The following is a 16,199-nucleotide window of genomic DNA, read 5'->3' on the forward strand; positions in this document are numbered from 1 at the left end:
GGCTCAGTCGGTTAAGCGGCTGCCTTCAGCTCAGGTCATGATCCCAGAGTCCTGGGATCGGGCCCCGCATCGGGCTCCCTGCTCGGCGGAGAGCCTGCTTCTCCCTCTCCCTCTGTCTGCCGCTCTGCCTACTTGTGCTCTCTATCTCTGTTAAATAAATAAATAAAAATCTTTAAAAAAAAAGAACTGAGCAGTGCAGGGCAGGAGAAGGATCAGGGGACATGGTCGTGAGGCTATGTTGATGGTGGGGTCTACTTCATCCAGCCCTGGTTAGCTGCTCAGCCTGCATAATTCTTGGCAACATCATGACAGAACAGTCTCCTTAAGCATCATTAGTTTGTAGGCCACACCAAGGGGGGCTAGGTGCCTCCCTGATTTTCATCAAATACCTGAGTGCCTTTGCTGAGCTGTTGGGGAATTACAGAATGTGGAACAAACATTGTTCCTGGTTTTGACTAATTTTCTCTAGCTTGATGGTCTTGGCTTCTTAGTGGATTCTTGGGTCTGTGAGCCTCTCTGATTTTAGTGTCATCTGCAAAGTGGATCCTTTTTGCCTCAGCTTCCAGGGTATTTGACAAATGGCATCGCCATCCTTTCAGGCAGGCCAGAAAGATGGCACCCTTTTCCTCATCTGAGCCTGCAATCTTTCGTCAAATCCTGTGCATCTTTCAGCCCCACTGCCTGCTCAGACCTAGTGTTGGCTTCTCTTTTTCTTTCTCTATCTAGCAGCCCAAGGGGTCTTTCTGAAATGCCAGTCTCTGTTATTCCTCTGCTTGAAACCCTGAGAATCCTCTTTAGCACCCTCCTTGGTGGCCTCATTGCTCTCAAGGTAAAATCCAAACTCCTTGGAGGAATGTTCCTGACTCTTTATTATTTACCCCTTTAACTCCCCCCCCCCCCCTCCCTGTCAGGAAATGGAATCAGAATTTGCCGGGTAGTGGCAGAGCCAAGGTAAACTAATTTCTCTGTACTTCCGCATGTGCCTTACGTTCTGTTATTTTAGAACACTTCCATTATCCCGTAAAATTAATCTCATGCCTGTTTGCAATCACTCCTGGTGCCCGCTCTCAGCCCTTGGCAACCACTGATCGGCTTTCTGTCATTGCAGTTTTGCCTTTCCTAGAAATTTCATATAAATGAAATGATATAAGAGATAGTCTTATGTGTCTGTTTTCCTTCATCATGTTTTTGAGGTTCATTTATGTTGAGTATATATTAATATTCAGTCCTTTTTATTGCTAAGTGATACTCCATTATATAGTTTTACCATATTTTGTTTATCCATTTACCAGTTGATGGACATTTGGATTATTTTCAGTTTTGGCTATCGTAGTAGTCCTATTTGTAAACATTCACATGTAAGTGATGTGTGGACACATTTTCATTTCTTTGGGGTATATATGTATATGTGGAATTGCATATGTTAAATCCATATGTTAAACATACATTTAACCCTGGCTTTAATTTCCATTTTTTCTAATGACTAATGATGTCAAATATCTTTTCATGTGGTTACTTGCCATCAGAATATCTTTGCTGGGGGTGCCTGGGTGGCTCAGTCGTTAAGCGTCTGCCTTCGGCTCGGGTCATGATCCCAGGGTCCTGGGATGGAGCCCTGCATCGGGCTCTCTGCTCAGCGGGAAGCCTGCTTCTCCCTCTCTCACTCCCCCTGCTTGTGTTCCAGCTCTCACTGTGTCTCTTTCTGTCAAATAACTACAGTACAGCTCATGGCTGTACTGAAACTCCCAGGCCAATTCCCAGTTCTCTTCTCCTTCTGTTATCCTATAGCCACACAAAGAAAACCATACCCCCCTGCTTTGCGGGGATATAATGTGTTTGGAAGGCAGCTGTGCTCCCCACTTTACCATCAACTTGACATAATATATTTGTTGTTCAGTTTCCTAGTTTGACAAATCCTGGCAATTGCCATACTGATTTTCTTAAAATTTTTTTTATTGTGGTAAAAAGTACAGAACATAAAATACCATACTGATTTTATCTAAGACATAAATGCACTTCCTTTAAGAGTCAAATAGTTCTGTAAGGCTTATTGTGAAAAATAGCAGTCCCCTGGTGTGTATTTCCCCCAGACAAAACCTTTTAATGCTTAACCTCAGAGGCAGCCTCATTGTTTCTTTTTGAGCTGTTTGTTTTATTTTTGCTTCCATATATAAGTAGCTATTCTCTTGACTTCCCTGTTGAGAGCTGAGAATTGGGTTTTCTTTCATCTCCTCCTTCCAGCTCATTCCCCTCTCCTCCCAATGCAGTTTATAATTTTTGCTGAATCAATATTCAGTGTTTCAGGCAAGTCAAACTCTATGTACCGCTGTTTAGTATCTCTTTCTGAAAGGTGGTTATGAGGTAAGCACTTACATAAATCTGTGTTTGTTAAAATCATGTGTTTACTTTATTAGAACTGTGGAAACACTATTCATAGGTGAGCTGTATGGTATACTCCGATCACTTTGCCTTCCTTGCATAACTCTTTCCTAATAATGGTCTTCTTTTTGCTTTGTTTTCTATGTATACATCATTCTTTTATGCCCAAACTTTCCCCCAGTAGTCTAAATTTCCTTTCAGAAGGAAAGGTCAAAACAGTTGGCTAATTTTTTTTTTTAAGATTTTATTTATTTATTTGACATGGGGGGGGGTGGGGCACAAGCAGGCAGAGCAGCAGCAGAGGGGGAGGGAGAAGCAGACCCCCCTACTGAGCAGGGAGCCCAATGTGGGGCTCAATCCCAGACCCTGGCATCATGACCTGAGCTGAAGGCAGACACTTAACCGACTGAGCCACCCAGGCGCCCCAGCAATCGGCTATTCTTTCAGTTTTGTCTTCTTGGAGATTATCTCTGGGATCATTTTGACCTGCTTTAGTCCAGACTGGGTGCTCTACAGACTTGCTGTGTATCTGTCATCCTGGGTTTCTTGTTTATTGTCCTGCAGATTTCCTTCACTTCTCTTTTTAGATTGAGTCCTGTTTCCTGGCTCCCGGGTGTTCCTCTGTGGTTCACTCTCTTTGGCAAAGCACATTCTTCCTCAGTTTCTTATGAGAGGGTGCCTGGGAGGTGAGTGTTTTGAAACTTTGCTAATCCTAAAACTTCTTTATTCTGTCCTTACACTTAAGACTTAGGCTGAATATGGATTCTAGTTTGGAAATCACTTCCCATCAGAATTTTGACATTATCCATTTTCTTTTCTTTTTTAATTTTTAAATTTTGGGGGGGCTCGAACTCAGAACTCGGAGATCAAGGGTCGCCTGCTCCACCAACTAAGCCAGCCAGACACCCCTATCCATTTTCTTTCAGAGTTCAGTGCTACTATGTTGAGATCTGGTACCATTCTTGTTCTTTAAAATACTTGTGACAGACATACAGAAGAATAAAACATGTGTGCACAGTTTAAAAAAGAATAATAAAATAAATGCTCATACACTTACCACTCAGCTTAAGAAATAAAACATTACCATTACTCAGAATTCCCGTGTGTTCCTAGATTGTATTCCTTTTCCTCCCCTCAGAAGTTTCCACTGTCTTGAATTTTCTATCAGTCACCCTCTTGCTTTTCTTTGTAGTTTCACCACCTACTCTGTATTAAAAAGTAAATTCTTAGTTTTGCCTGTTTCTGAACTTCATATAATGGAGTCATACTGTGTTTATACTTTATGACTTGCCTCTTTGCTCACCATTATTTTTGCGATTCATCCATTTTGCATGTAGCTGTAGTTCATTCACTACTGGATACACTTATCCATTGTATAAGTGTATCATTACTTACCTATTCTGTTGGTAGACTTTGGGGTTGTTTCTAGCTTCTTGCTGTTGTAAGTGGTGCTGCTAGAACATTCCATGACCTGTACTCTGGTGCATATGCACACTTTTCTCTAGGTTGTGTATACCTAGGACTGGAGTTGCTGCCTGTTGAGTTTGTTCAGCTTTAGTAGGTAATGTCAGAGTCTCTCCCAAAGCGGTCATGCCTCTCTACATTCTCTTACTCGTGAGTGATCGTTCTTGTTGTTTCACATCCTTGCTAATATTTGGTATTAACCAGTTTTTACATTCTTGTCAATCTGGTAGGTATGAACTAGTCTGTCAGTGTAGTTTTAATTTGCATTCCTCTGGTTACTACTAAGTATGAGTTCTTTTTGTTTGTTCATTGGCTTTTCATGTTTTTTGTGACTTGGTAATTTATAGGAGTTCTTTATATATTTTGGGGCTAATCACCTGTCAGTTACATGTATTGTAGGTGTCTTTGTGGGTTGTTTTTTCATCTGATAAATGCAAGTTCTTAATGTCAAATTTATTTTATATGTCCTTTATTGGCTGGTACTTTTTGTCTCTTGTTTAAGGAATCCTTCCCTTTGCCAAGGTTTTAAAGGCTATTGCCGATATATAAAATTTCAGTTGATTTTTATTTATCGATTTGAAATTCTGTAATCTTCCTAAGTTTACTTAGTTGTAGTAATTATCTGTAGGTATTTTGGGTTTTTACAGACATTCACGTGTGAATAATAACAATGTTCTTTCTAGACCTTATTTCATTTTTTCTTGCTCTAGTATGTTGGAAAGAATTCTCAGGATAAAGTCCACTTCATCTGATTTTTAAAAAATTTATTTGCTAAAAGTTGTTCATAATCTTCAATCTCTCTAATATCTGCAGCATATATACCAATGCTCCAGCTCGCCACTCCCTGCCTTATTCCCAGTTTTTTTACTTCTCCTCCCCCCACTTTTTTTTGGACTTATCAGAGGTTCATCAATTTCAGTAGATTTTTGAAATAACTTTTATTAAAAAATCCTATAAAATCTCTATATTCCCTAGTTCATTAATCTTTGTGTTTTATTATTTTTATTTATCTGTTGATTTGGCAGTTACACTACCGTCCTCTTTCTAATTTTTTGAGGTGGATGCTTACCTTATCATTTGTCTTTTCTAGTATATGTGCTGCCGAAGCGAGCACTATCATTTGTCTTTTCTAGTATGTTTCTCTCCAAATAGTGCTTTTAGGTACCCCCTGAGTTTTGATATGTAATTTTTAAAAATTCAGTTCTAGATATTTTTTAATCTCTTTTGATTTAGTTTTTTTACCTGTGATTTTAGAATTTCTCAATGTTCAAAAGTCTCTTTAGTTATATTTTTGTTACTGAGATTCCTAACCTGATTGCACTCAGGTCAGAGAATATTGTCCTTTTGATACCAATCTTCTGTGTGTTGTGTACTGTTGCATAACAAATTATCCCAAAATTTAATGGCTGAAGAGTGTTATCATCTCACCATTTCTGTGGGTTTGAAATCTGGGCTCAGCTTCACTGCGCCCCCTGGCTCTGGGTTCCTGGCAGGCTGTGATCAAGGTATCAGCTGGTCATGCAGTCATCTTAAGGCTCAATTGGGAGGAATTCACTTCTAGGTGTTTGGCTTCTTAATGTTTCTTACTAACTTGCCAGCTCATTAGTCATTTAAAAAGATTTGCAAGTATTTCCCCCATCATTATTAGTTCTTTTCAACAGAAGGGTCAGGGTACCTCTTGAGCCAAACTGTTACAGTTAGCACATGTATCTGTTTAAGCTACCAAATACCTGAACTAAAAACAAAGAAATGATTTCCTGGGGAGGGGATTATTTTGTAGACCAGGAACCTGTGCGAATTAGAGTCCAGTCAGGAAACCCAAAGCCAGGTTAGTCTTTCAACAGAGGGACTTGGTAACACAGATGTGGGAGGCCTGGGAGGCAAATGGGAGCACCGAGGTTCCCTAGTGGCAGCAATTGCGGGAAGCAGCTCCGTTGTCTGGGGCTGCGGAAACACAGAGAAGAGTGGGATTCTTGAGCCCGGAAGTGTGGGAGAGGCCCTGTGGAACTGGGGGGACAGCTGCTGGCGTGCTGCTGCCGTTTGAGGGGCGCGAGGCAGCTGGTGGTGAGAGGACGGCGAGGAGCTGCCTTTGGAGCCGGCCGCCGCTCCTGGGAGGACACTGACGAAAGCAGCAGCCGTTTGGGAAGGAACAAATTTTCTCCGCCCTGCCAGTTGCCCTCTAGTTTCCCTCTTGTCCATACCAAATAGCTGGAAAAGGAGAATGTGGTTGGCAGAGCCCCAGCCCCTCGAAGCAGAGTACAGAGGAGGAGTGGGTGTGGAGGGGAGGGACAGTCGCCAAATAAAGGGCAAGAGGCTGACCGAGTGCTCTTGGAGTCTCACAAGGCCTGCCTGACCCAGCTACCCAGGGCTGTTCCTTGAGGCCAGAAAGCCATGGCATCATGACTTACACTGTTGCTGCCAGCCATGAGTCCCACACTTCACAAAGTACCTTTCCGTTTATTTCCAGTAACTGGTATGAAGTGACGACTGTTTTCTCCTTTTCTCTTAGAATATAAAATACTACCAAGGTATCCGGGCTGCTGTGAGCAGGGTGAAGGACAGAGGACAGAAGGCCTTGGTTCTTGACATTGGCACTGGCACAGGACTCTTGTCAATGATGGCGGTCACGGCAGGGGCTGACTTCTGCTATGCCATTGAGGTGAGCCACGCTCTTCAGGTGTGTGTCCTGTGTCTTATGTGGGGAGTCCCTCATGTACCTTGCCTATCCTTTGTTCACACACGTTCATGGAGTGTTCACTCTGTGCCAAGCACAGGGCCGGGTTCTAAGGATATGGAGATGAATCAGACATAATTCCTTCCTCCGGGGTCTCATTTTCTCCTCGGAAAACAGCAGTTCTCAGCCTTGGCTGCATGTCAGAATCACTAAATAGCTTCAAAAAATACTGATGCCTAACTGCCCTCTTCCCCCCCAGTTTTAATTTAATTATTCTGGGATGGGGCCTAGGCATTGGGAGTTTTGACTCTGCACCAAGGTTGAGATCTGCTAGCGTAAATGTCCCCACAGAGCCAGCTTTCTTACTATGTTTGTCAAGAATTGGGTGTTTAGGGACACCTGGGTGGGCTCAGTCAGTTAAGTGTATGCCTTTGGCTTGGGTCATGATCTCAGGGTCCTGGGATCAACCCCGCATCGGGCTCCCTGCCCAGCAGGGAGTCTGCTTCTCCCTCTCTCTGTCTTTGCCTGCTGTTCCCCCCTGCTTGTGTGCTCGCTCTCTCTCAAATAAATAAATAAAATCTTTAAAAAAAAGAATTGGGTGTTTAATATATGATTAAACATACAGTTTTTCTGGTAATGTTAATAATGCATTCCATTATAGAAAGTATGGTAAATGTAAAATAAAAATACGGTGTTAACTCATAGTTAACCATTGTTAAAATTTTGGTGTATATTCTTCCCAGCTTTTGGGAAGGGGTGGCATGTATTTAAACACTTTTTCCTATGAAATTTGGTTTGTGTTGTGATTGAGTTGCAAATAACAAAGTCTCAAAATAACAGTGGCTTAAACAAGAGAGAAGGGGCGCCTGGGTGGCTCAGTTGGTTAAGCATCTGCCTTCAGCTCAGGTCATGATCCCAGGGTCCTGGGATCGAGCCCCACGTCAGCCTCTCTGCTCAATGGGAGCCTGCTTCTCCCTCTGCCTCTGCTCGCTCTGCTTGTACTTTCTCTCTCTCTCTCTCTGTCAAATAAATAAAATAAAATAAAAAAAACCCCCAAAAAACAAGAGAAGTGTTTTGTTTTCTCACACAAAGTCTGAAGGTAGCACGTTGGGGTATTCTACTGAGGCTCTTTCCAGCTCCCCACCCACCATCCCCTCAGTATGGCTCTCATGCTCCCGATCTAGAAAGGTGGGCATTTTAAGGCTGAGGGAATACCATTTTGCATCTTTCAGAGTCATGGCAAACGGCGTCATGGTAGAAATCCAGAAAGGTGGATTGTAGCCAGACTATGGAGGACCTAGTGCTACAATAAAGACTTGAAACTCCCATATCCTGAGTTAGTTCTTAACCTGAAGTAAGAATAGTGGGCTTCAGGTTTCATGGAAGTCCTGAGAGTGGAGTGTGTGTGTGTGTGTGTGTGTGTGTGTGTGTGTGACTCTGCGCTTGTCTGAGGACTTAGTAAAAACATTAAGAGTCACTTTTTGGCCTTTTTGAGTGTCATCAAGATTTTTAATTAAATACAAAGAAATCTGTTTTAGGATTGTTGCCTTAGTTAGTCTTCAGTAGATTTTATTATCTTTACTTTATAAATGAAGAAACTAAGACCCAGAGAGGTTAAAGACTTAACCTCACAGTTAATAAATAGGAGGGCTAGACCTGGAGACTTGGTCTTTTGATTCCTACTTATGGTGCTCACTCTGTAGTCGTAGCTTTGATGGGAGAGTGTGTGAGATTTCTAGCGTGGGTATCTGGGGGGCAGTGATGCCATTGACTGGTAAGAGGAGCTTGGAGGAAGGTACTTGGTTTGTGGGAAAGATCATGCATTTCCTGATGGATGTGCTAAGTAGGAGAGAGGCAAGTCTCAGGGCAGGAGCCAGTGTATGTGTCAACTGCTAATTAAAGATACAGGGTGAGAACATGTCTTTTGACAGAATTGGTAGGACTGTGCTCTTGGGTTTTTCAAGATAGTCCCATGTCAGTTACCTGGATTTCTAATTTCTCTCTTGCTGCTCTGATCTGTAACTCTCACATCTCTTCTGTTGGCTCTTGACATCTTATGGTGGCCTCCCAGCTCTTACTTTAGTGACCACTTTTGAGCCTGTGGTCATTCTGTCTGGACTGCCCTGTGGTTTTCAGCTCTGCCTGAGCTGCAAGCCAACAGGAAAGACAGGTCCGGAACTGTGAGTGAGAACCTGCTGGTCCCTAGAGCTGGACGTCTGACCCTTTAGAGAGTGGCGTGTACAAGTGCATTTGCAACTCATTTGCTAAAGATGTGAGAGGTGAAGCTGACAGTGTAGGAGATTGTCCAGGGAGAGAGAGTAGAATGAGAAGAGCAGACCTGGGAACCCGTGCCTGTGAGGGAAGAAGAGTGGCCGGTAATGTCAAGTTCACATAGACAGAAGAGACCCTAGAGGGCAGAGGTGGAAGCCAAGAGGGGGCAGATTGCATGGGAATCATGGGAAAGAAGGAGTGGTCAGCAAGTGCGGATGTTACAGAGCAGCATTGCCTGGTAGAACTTTCTGTGATGCTGAATATCTTCTATAGCTGTGCGGACCAATATAGTGGTCCCTGGCCACATGTGGCTGCTAAGCACTTGCGGTGTGACTTGTATGACTGGGGAACTGAATTTTTAAATTTCATGCAGTTTTAATCAACTTACATTTAAATGCCTGTGGTCCCTGTATTAGCACAGGTATAGAAGTTGAGCACGATGAGGACTGAGAGAAGGCTGTTGGGTTGGTAGCTAAGAGGTGACCTCCTTTAGGTGGCACTTTCGGGGGAGTAGGGTTGAGGAGTGGATGCAATACAAGAAATCATAGACAATGACTATAAACTTCTCTTTTAATACATTTGAAAAGTGGGGAATATTTTGGGAAGGTGTATTAGTTACAGTGATTTCTGTGGCAAAGTCTTTGAAAATGAAGCATGGTCCTGCTTTCCTTACTTTTCTTCTCTTTTTTAAGAGCCAGAAGAACTTTCCCAGGAATCTGTAGCAAACCTCTCCTTGGGTATCATTGGCCAGAATAAGGTTAAATCCTATTTAACCTAACCTCATTGACCTGGCCTGAGAGATTTGGTTACCCGTAGACAAGACAGGCCACTGCTTGGAAGAAGGTCAGTCCCCCAAACTGAATGGAGGGGCAGGAGAGTACAAAGAATGATGTTGGGAAGTCAACTTCAGGGGCCATTCCAGAAAGAAGTGTTCTGGGTGAGGTCTTGAGTTCTTGGTGGCGGAGGAGGAGACTGTGAACGTCAGAGCCTGAAGGGTCAGCAGAGGAGATGAGTGATAACATCAAGAGGCAGGAGGGCTGAGGGGTGACATGAACTTGTGATACTTTGGGGTGGAGGCAAAGTGATGAGTGAGAACTGAGGGCATGAGGCCCTCAAACTACATCTAAAAACATCAAGCCAGATTCTAGAAATAATTTGAAACACATTGTAAAGATTTCTTTTCCTAGCTAAGCACATATGTATTCTTTACGGAAGAATATAGCATTTCCCCCTTGATTATAATAAAAGAAATATGTGTTCGTGGTAGAAAAAATGGAAATCTTGTTGTTGTGACCAGTTACTTTATCATTTTCTATTTCCACCTCTGTGGGTGGGTGTGGCCACATGCACATCTGTATGTTTTATGCACTCTTGTGATTGGAGCTTTGCAGTCTAAATTGGGCAGGCTAGAAAGTGAGAGTTGGAGGTGGCTTGTGTTTAGGGACATGTGAAGGGTTCAGGAAGACTCCTGGAGAAGAGGGGATATGTGCTGCCCAGGAAATTCGGTTTGCTTTGGCAGGTGGGGAGTAGGGCAGAGAAGGCTCAGGCTTGCCTAGTGCACAATGAGATCGTGGCTGGAGCATCAGTCATGGGTGGGGGAAGTAAGGTGGTTCGTGTTGTGGAGGGCCTCAAATACCATAAAATACAGGCTGTATTCTGCCATCAGCGGGGATTTGGGACAGTTTTGAACTGATGCTTATTCACACTTAAGGACTAATACAGTAACAGTCTCGCTTTCCTCTGGAGAGGACAGCACATGTCCTGCCCCAGGCCCCAGGTCCTGGTTTTGTGAGGCAAGCACCCCTACTGCCTCCCCCTAGTTCAGCACTGACACCTGCTGTCCTTGCTAGATAGTGCAACCTCCTGGGGAAGCCCTGCCTCCCTGGTGTGCTGGCTCAGAAGGTTGAACTCATGCAAGTTAAACCCAGCGCAGTGTCTTCCCTTCGTATTCATTTTCATGACACTCATTTGGAGAATAATGTGTTTACGTTCCAAAGATGGGGTCTCCTTTTTTAGATCAAATCAGCCCAAAGAAATATTTTGCCTGGGAGTGCTTGGGTGGCTCAGTCGTTAAGCGTCTGCCTTCGGCTCAGGTCATGATCCCAGGGTCCTGGGATTGAGCCCTGCATCGGGCTCCCTACTCGGGCAAGGAAGCCTGCTTCTCCCTCTCCCACTCCCCCTGCTTGTGTTCCCTCTCTCGCTGTGTCTCTGTCAAATAAATAAAATCTTAAAAAAAAAAAAAATTTTGCCTCTATCATGTGATAACAGAGGTACATATTATATATTCGGGAGGAAATTCTGTCGTGGAGAACTCTTTTACTTCAAATCTTAGAACCTGCATCACAACATATCTTACTGATCTTGGATGTTAGGATGTTACTCTTCAATTTACTGCTCATTTTTCGTTGGGTTTTGGCTCTCATTTCTAGGTTTTCAAGCCCATGGCTGATGCTGCTGTGCAGATTGTGGAGAAAAATGGCTTCACTGATAAAATTAAGATTATCAACAAGCATTCCACTGAGGTGACCATAGGGCCAGGTAAGAGCAGTACATACTCTTTTGAACGTTTTCCTTGCCATCGAAGGAGAGAAGAAAAGGTTTATTCTGGTTACCGGGAATAAGTGTATTCAGGTAATCACAGAGAAATGGAGTCTCTCCACGTGGTCTGAAGATAAGGGCTCTGCTTCTCTGCTAGTTGAATCAGCAGTGAGCCCCAGAGCTCGTCCCGTGCAACGGGGGTGATACAAATGAAACTTCCTGTTGCTTTAAGCAAGTTAGAATTGTTATGTGACTCAGCTCTCTGCGTTTTGAGTTTCCTCAGACAGAAGTGAAACCAAGTAGATGGCAGAGAGAGGTTTGCTTCATGCCAACATCCTGCTTCAGCGTCCGACACGAGCGAGTTGCCTATGTGGCAGTTTCTCCAGCCTCTCAGGATAGTTTTTAGAGTCCAGGCATTTGAATCAGACTTCTCAAATTTCACATGCCACTGATTCCGGGGGAGCACGGTGGAAAGCTTTGCAAAAGAAGCTTCTGGGGCGAGGGTCTGGATAGCCTCGCTGTTTTTTAAAATGCAGTAATTTAGAAGGAAGCCTCTATGCAAGGTCAAGATACTTGTTCCATTTAATTAAAAAAAGGTATTTAATGGAGAACCTGAAACATGCACAAAAGAAGGGATTAGTGTCCCCTTTGTTTTTGAAACATACATGCAAAAGAGTATACAAATCATTATCCTATTTTTTTTCGTTATCCTAATTTTTAATCAATGTTATTAAGGTAAATTTTCATAAAATGAGTGCATCTGTGTTAGTATATAGTTTGATGAGTTTGGACAAATGTAAACACATTTGTAACCTCTTTAGAATGTCTTTATCATGCACAAAGAGATTACTTACGACACTTTACAGCCAGTTGCCTCCATATTACTGACCCTAGGCACCCACTGATCTGCTTTCCCCCATACAGGTTAGATCTCCCTTTTCTAGAATTTTGAGTAAATGAAATTATCCATGTGTACTCTTTTGTTCCTGCTTTCTTTTCTGTAGCATGATGCTTTTGGGTTTCATCCACATTCTTTGGATCAAGATTCATTCTCTTCTGTTGCTGAGTAGCACTCGTGTGTGGACACCTTCGTTCATCCCTTCACCTACTGAGGGACATGGGTAGTTTCCTGGTTAGGTCTTCAGATTTACTGATCTTTTCTTTTCTGGTGTCTAATCTGCTAGGTACATCTACTGAACTTTTTATTTCTAATACTGTATTTTTCATCTCTAAATGTTTCCTTTGATTCTTTTTTTTTTTTTTAATTTTATTTATTTATTTGAGAGAGAATGAGAGAGAACACATGAGAGGGGGGAGGGTCAGAGGGAGAAGCAGACTCCCTGCCGAGCAGGGAGCCCGATGTGGGACTCGATCCAGGGACTCCAGGATCATGACCTGAGCCGAAGGCAGTCACTCAACCAACTGAGCCACCCAGGCGCCCTCCTTTGATTCTTTTTTATAACTTCCGTTGTTCTTACATGTTTGTGTGTATGTGTGTGTGTGTTTTTTTTTTAAAGATTTTATTTATTTATTTGAAAGAGAGTGAGAATGAGCACAAGCAGCGGGGGAGCAGCAGAGGGAGAGGGTGAAGCAGACTCCCTGCTCAGCAGGGAGCCCGATGTGGGACTCGATTCCAGGATCCTGGGATCATGACCTGAGCCAGAGGCAGACACTTAACCGACTGAGCCACCCAGGCACCCCTGTGTGTTCTTTTAAATAGTTAACGTTATCTATATTAGCTGTTTTAATCTTTTTATCTTCTTCCACTTTTCTGTCTTTTAACTAATTTTTATCCTGGTTCTGGGTTAAATTTTTCTTCTTCACATGTTTAGTAATTTGTATTTGCTTGCTGTGTATTTGGGGAGTTTTGCATTGCTGAATACCAGAGTTTATTGTCTTTAAAAGTTTTGTCTGCCATGCAGTTGGGCTACTGGCAGATCAGTTTGATCCTTTCAGGGCTTGTGCTTTTTTGTTTGTTTTAATTTGTTTTGTTTTATGAGGGGGGGGAGCAGAGGAAGATAAAGAGAGAACCAGTAGAAGCCAGGAACACCTAGTACCCCTTCCTCCTCCGCCGCCCGCCCCCCCCCCCGACCCCAGTCATTTGTGCCAACCAAAAATGTCTCCAGACATTGCATTAGTACTCAGCATGCCAGATACCAGGCTCTCAAGAGTGTTGAGATTCTGTGGATCATAAAGCTTTGTTTATTTGAAGCAAATTGGACAATAAATCATTTTAAGTTGCATAATTGGCTTACAAATTATTCCTGAGGTAGAATTGGCAGGGCTTGGTGACTGATTGGATGTAGGGTGACAGAGAAGGAGGAGTCAAGAATTCAGCTAATGTTTGCTGACTGTTCCTGGGTGCTGGGCGTTGTTCTAAGCATTGGGGTAAAATGCTGAGCAGAGCAGGCAGGGCCCCTGGTCTCCTGGAGCTCCTGAATGATGCCCAGGTTTCAGGGCTGTGTGACTGGTGGTGCGGTCCACTGAGGCAGAGGCATCAGAGGGAGAAGCAGACATGTAAGGGTGGGGCGCAGTTTGCGACAGTGTATTTCCGTTTGAGTTTGGCATGATATCAGAGAGGCTGGGCAGTGCCCCTCGGGTGGCAGGTCTCTGGGCCGGGAGACAGACGTTTCTTGTCAGCCTCCTTTCACGGCATTGAGCACAGGGGTGCTTTGTAGAAAGTCGACAGCTTTTACCTTTGCTGTCCTAACCACCACCACCTGGAGCAGATCACATTACCCTTGTTTTACATATGAGGTGACTGATGGTCAGCACTGAGGGTTCAGGGCTAGAAAGCGGGATCCAGGCTCAGGTTCACGCTGTCTGTACTGCACCCTCCTTTGAACCTCCTTAATGCTTCTCTTCCCTTGTGTTATCCATGACACTCGTCTTCTTTGTAGGGAAGATGAGTGGGCTTTGTCAGATTGGAATTCGTGCACCATTAGGAGTGTTTACAGTTAATTATCTATGATGAATAGCCCCTTCCAAAGTTAATTTTGTCTCTTGGCTCATTAAAAATTAAAATTGTAGAAGTAACATTACATTACATTACAGAGGTTCAGGAAATAGAGTCAGCCAAAAGACCTCCCCTACTCCTACTATCCTAAACAACTATTACTTGCGGGATCATTTGGTAGCAAGAAACTAACTTATTTAAGGGGGATTTAGTGTAAGGAACTGGTGATGCTGAATCCTGGGCCTCATAGTATCACTGGAATTACGCAGCCTCTCTAGCTTTGGTTTTCTCTCCCTCCATGCAGCCTAGAAATATTTGAAGGACTGACGTTCGGTTTTGCTTTTCAAATCATTTTTGCTAATACGTTAATAGTTTAATTGTTAATTTGTATCTGTCCAGTTGCTAATAAGAATGAAATATTTTCCATATATTTGATTGATTAGTTTTTCTGTTTTGAATTGTCTCTGTATTTTTGCCTGGTTTTCTTTTTGGGTGTTTATAGTTTTCTTATCAGTTCTGTGAGTCCCTTGCAATATTAAACATACAGAAAAATTGAAAGAGTGGTATAACAAACACCTACATTCTCTTAACCAAAATTTACCAATTGCTAGTGTTTTGATGTGTATATGTATATCAAAATGGGTTTTTTGGTGAGCCATTAGAAAGTTTCGTGACACTTCTAGATACTTGAATGTATGTATGTGCTTTCAGTGTAATGATCTATTAACCTTTTATCTTTCATGTTTTTGCTCTAAATATTTTTTCTCATCAGTTGTTTGCTTCTGTTTCCTTGTGTTTCTCAGATGGTGACATGCCATGCCGTGCCAATATCCTGATCACGGAGCTGTTTGACACGGAATTGATCGGAGAGGGAGCGCTGCCATCCTATGAGCACGCGCACAGACATCTTGTGCAGGTAACCAGGGGCCTCCCTCGGGTACATTGCTGTGACCTCAGCTGGCTCGCACAGGTCTCATTGGTGCACAGCCTGAGCCCTCGGTACTTCCCTGTACCCCCTAGGATACCCTTGATTCCTGGGAGACATTGGTTCTCCTTAATTAAGACTTCTGGGTCTCTTACCCAGTTTTCGTAGGCTAGAGTTGATGTCTTCAAACTCAATTTTCAATTCAGCAAAGATTCCTTTTTTTTTTTTTAAAGATTTTTTATTTATTTATTTGAGAGAGAGAGAATGAGAGAGAGCACATGAGAGGGGGGAGGGTCAGAGGGAGAAGCAGACTCCCTGCCGAGCAGGGAGCCCGATGCGGGACTCAATCCTGGGACTCCAGGATCATGACCTGAGCCGAAGGCAGTCGCTTAACCAACTGAGCCACCCAGGCGCCCTCAGCAAAGATTCTTTAAATGTCACCTGTGTATAAGGTGTTCTAACATCCTGGGAGAAATATAAGACCTCCTTCCTGTTTCTAAGACCTACACTGGTCAATGATGGTACGGACTGGATGGCCAAATGGAGAGGCTGACAGAAGCACCAGTAACATTTGTTTTCAGACTGGCAGTTGAGGGCCGGGATCAGGAGATGAGGACATATGTAGAGAAGGTGGAATGTGGAAAGGCCCTGAGGAGAGGGGGAGGTGTCCCAGGTAGCGGACCTGTGCAGTTCGTCAGTGGGAACACCCCCTAGGCGAGCTAATGGTGGAAAGTCAGGGTGAGGGGTGGAAGGCCTTGAACGCCAAGCCCTCTCATCATTCTAGGCGAAAGAATTTGGGTAGTGATAATCTTTGGCAGTTTTTCCCGGAAGGGAGGGGCATGCTGACAGTGTTATCTCGGAGACGTTCATCTTGCTTTTTTATGGACATAAATGTCCCCAGAGGCAAAGGCCAGCTGGGGAGGTGTGAGTGTCTGCTTCTTTTGCTGCCACATGTCCTGTGGGCACCATCTAGGCGAGCCTGCAACTGTCCC

The 16,199-nt window shown here is 43.5% G+C and overlaps 1 protein-coding gene across 2 annotated transcripts in view; it reads left to right on the forward strand.

Annotated features, from left to right (window-relative positions):
• The window catches only part of PRMT7 (protein arginine methyltransferase 7), a 44,847-nt gene that overhangs the window by 9,285 nt on the left and 19,363 nt on the right, over positions 1–16,199 (forward strand). For both annotated transcript variants that reach the window (XM_021703394.1, XM_044911450.1), the window contains 3 exons: positions 6,353–6,502; positions 11,218–11,326; positions 15,086–15,198. In XM_021703394.1, coding sequence (XP_021559069.1) covers positions 6,353–6,502; positions 11,218–11,326; positions 15,086–15,198 — 372 coding nt within the window. The remainder of the gene's footprint in view (positions 1–6,352; positions 6,503–11,217; positions 11,327–15,085; positions 15,199–16,199) is intronic.

This window comes from Neomonachus schauinslandi, chromosome 16 (assembly GCF_002201575.2).
Source record: "Neomonachus schauinslandi chromosome 16, ASM220157v2, whole genome shotgun sequence".
Taxonomy (NCBI): Eukaryota; Metazoa; Chordata; class Mammalia; order Carnivora; family Phocidae; genus Neomonachus; species Neomonachus schauinslandi.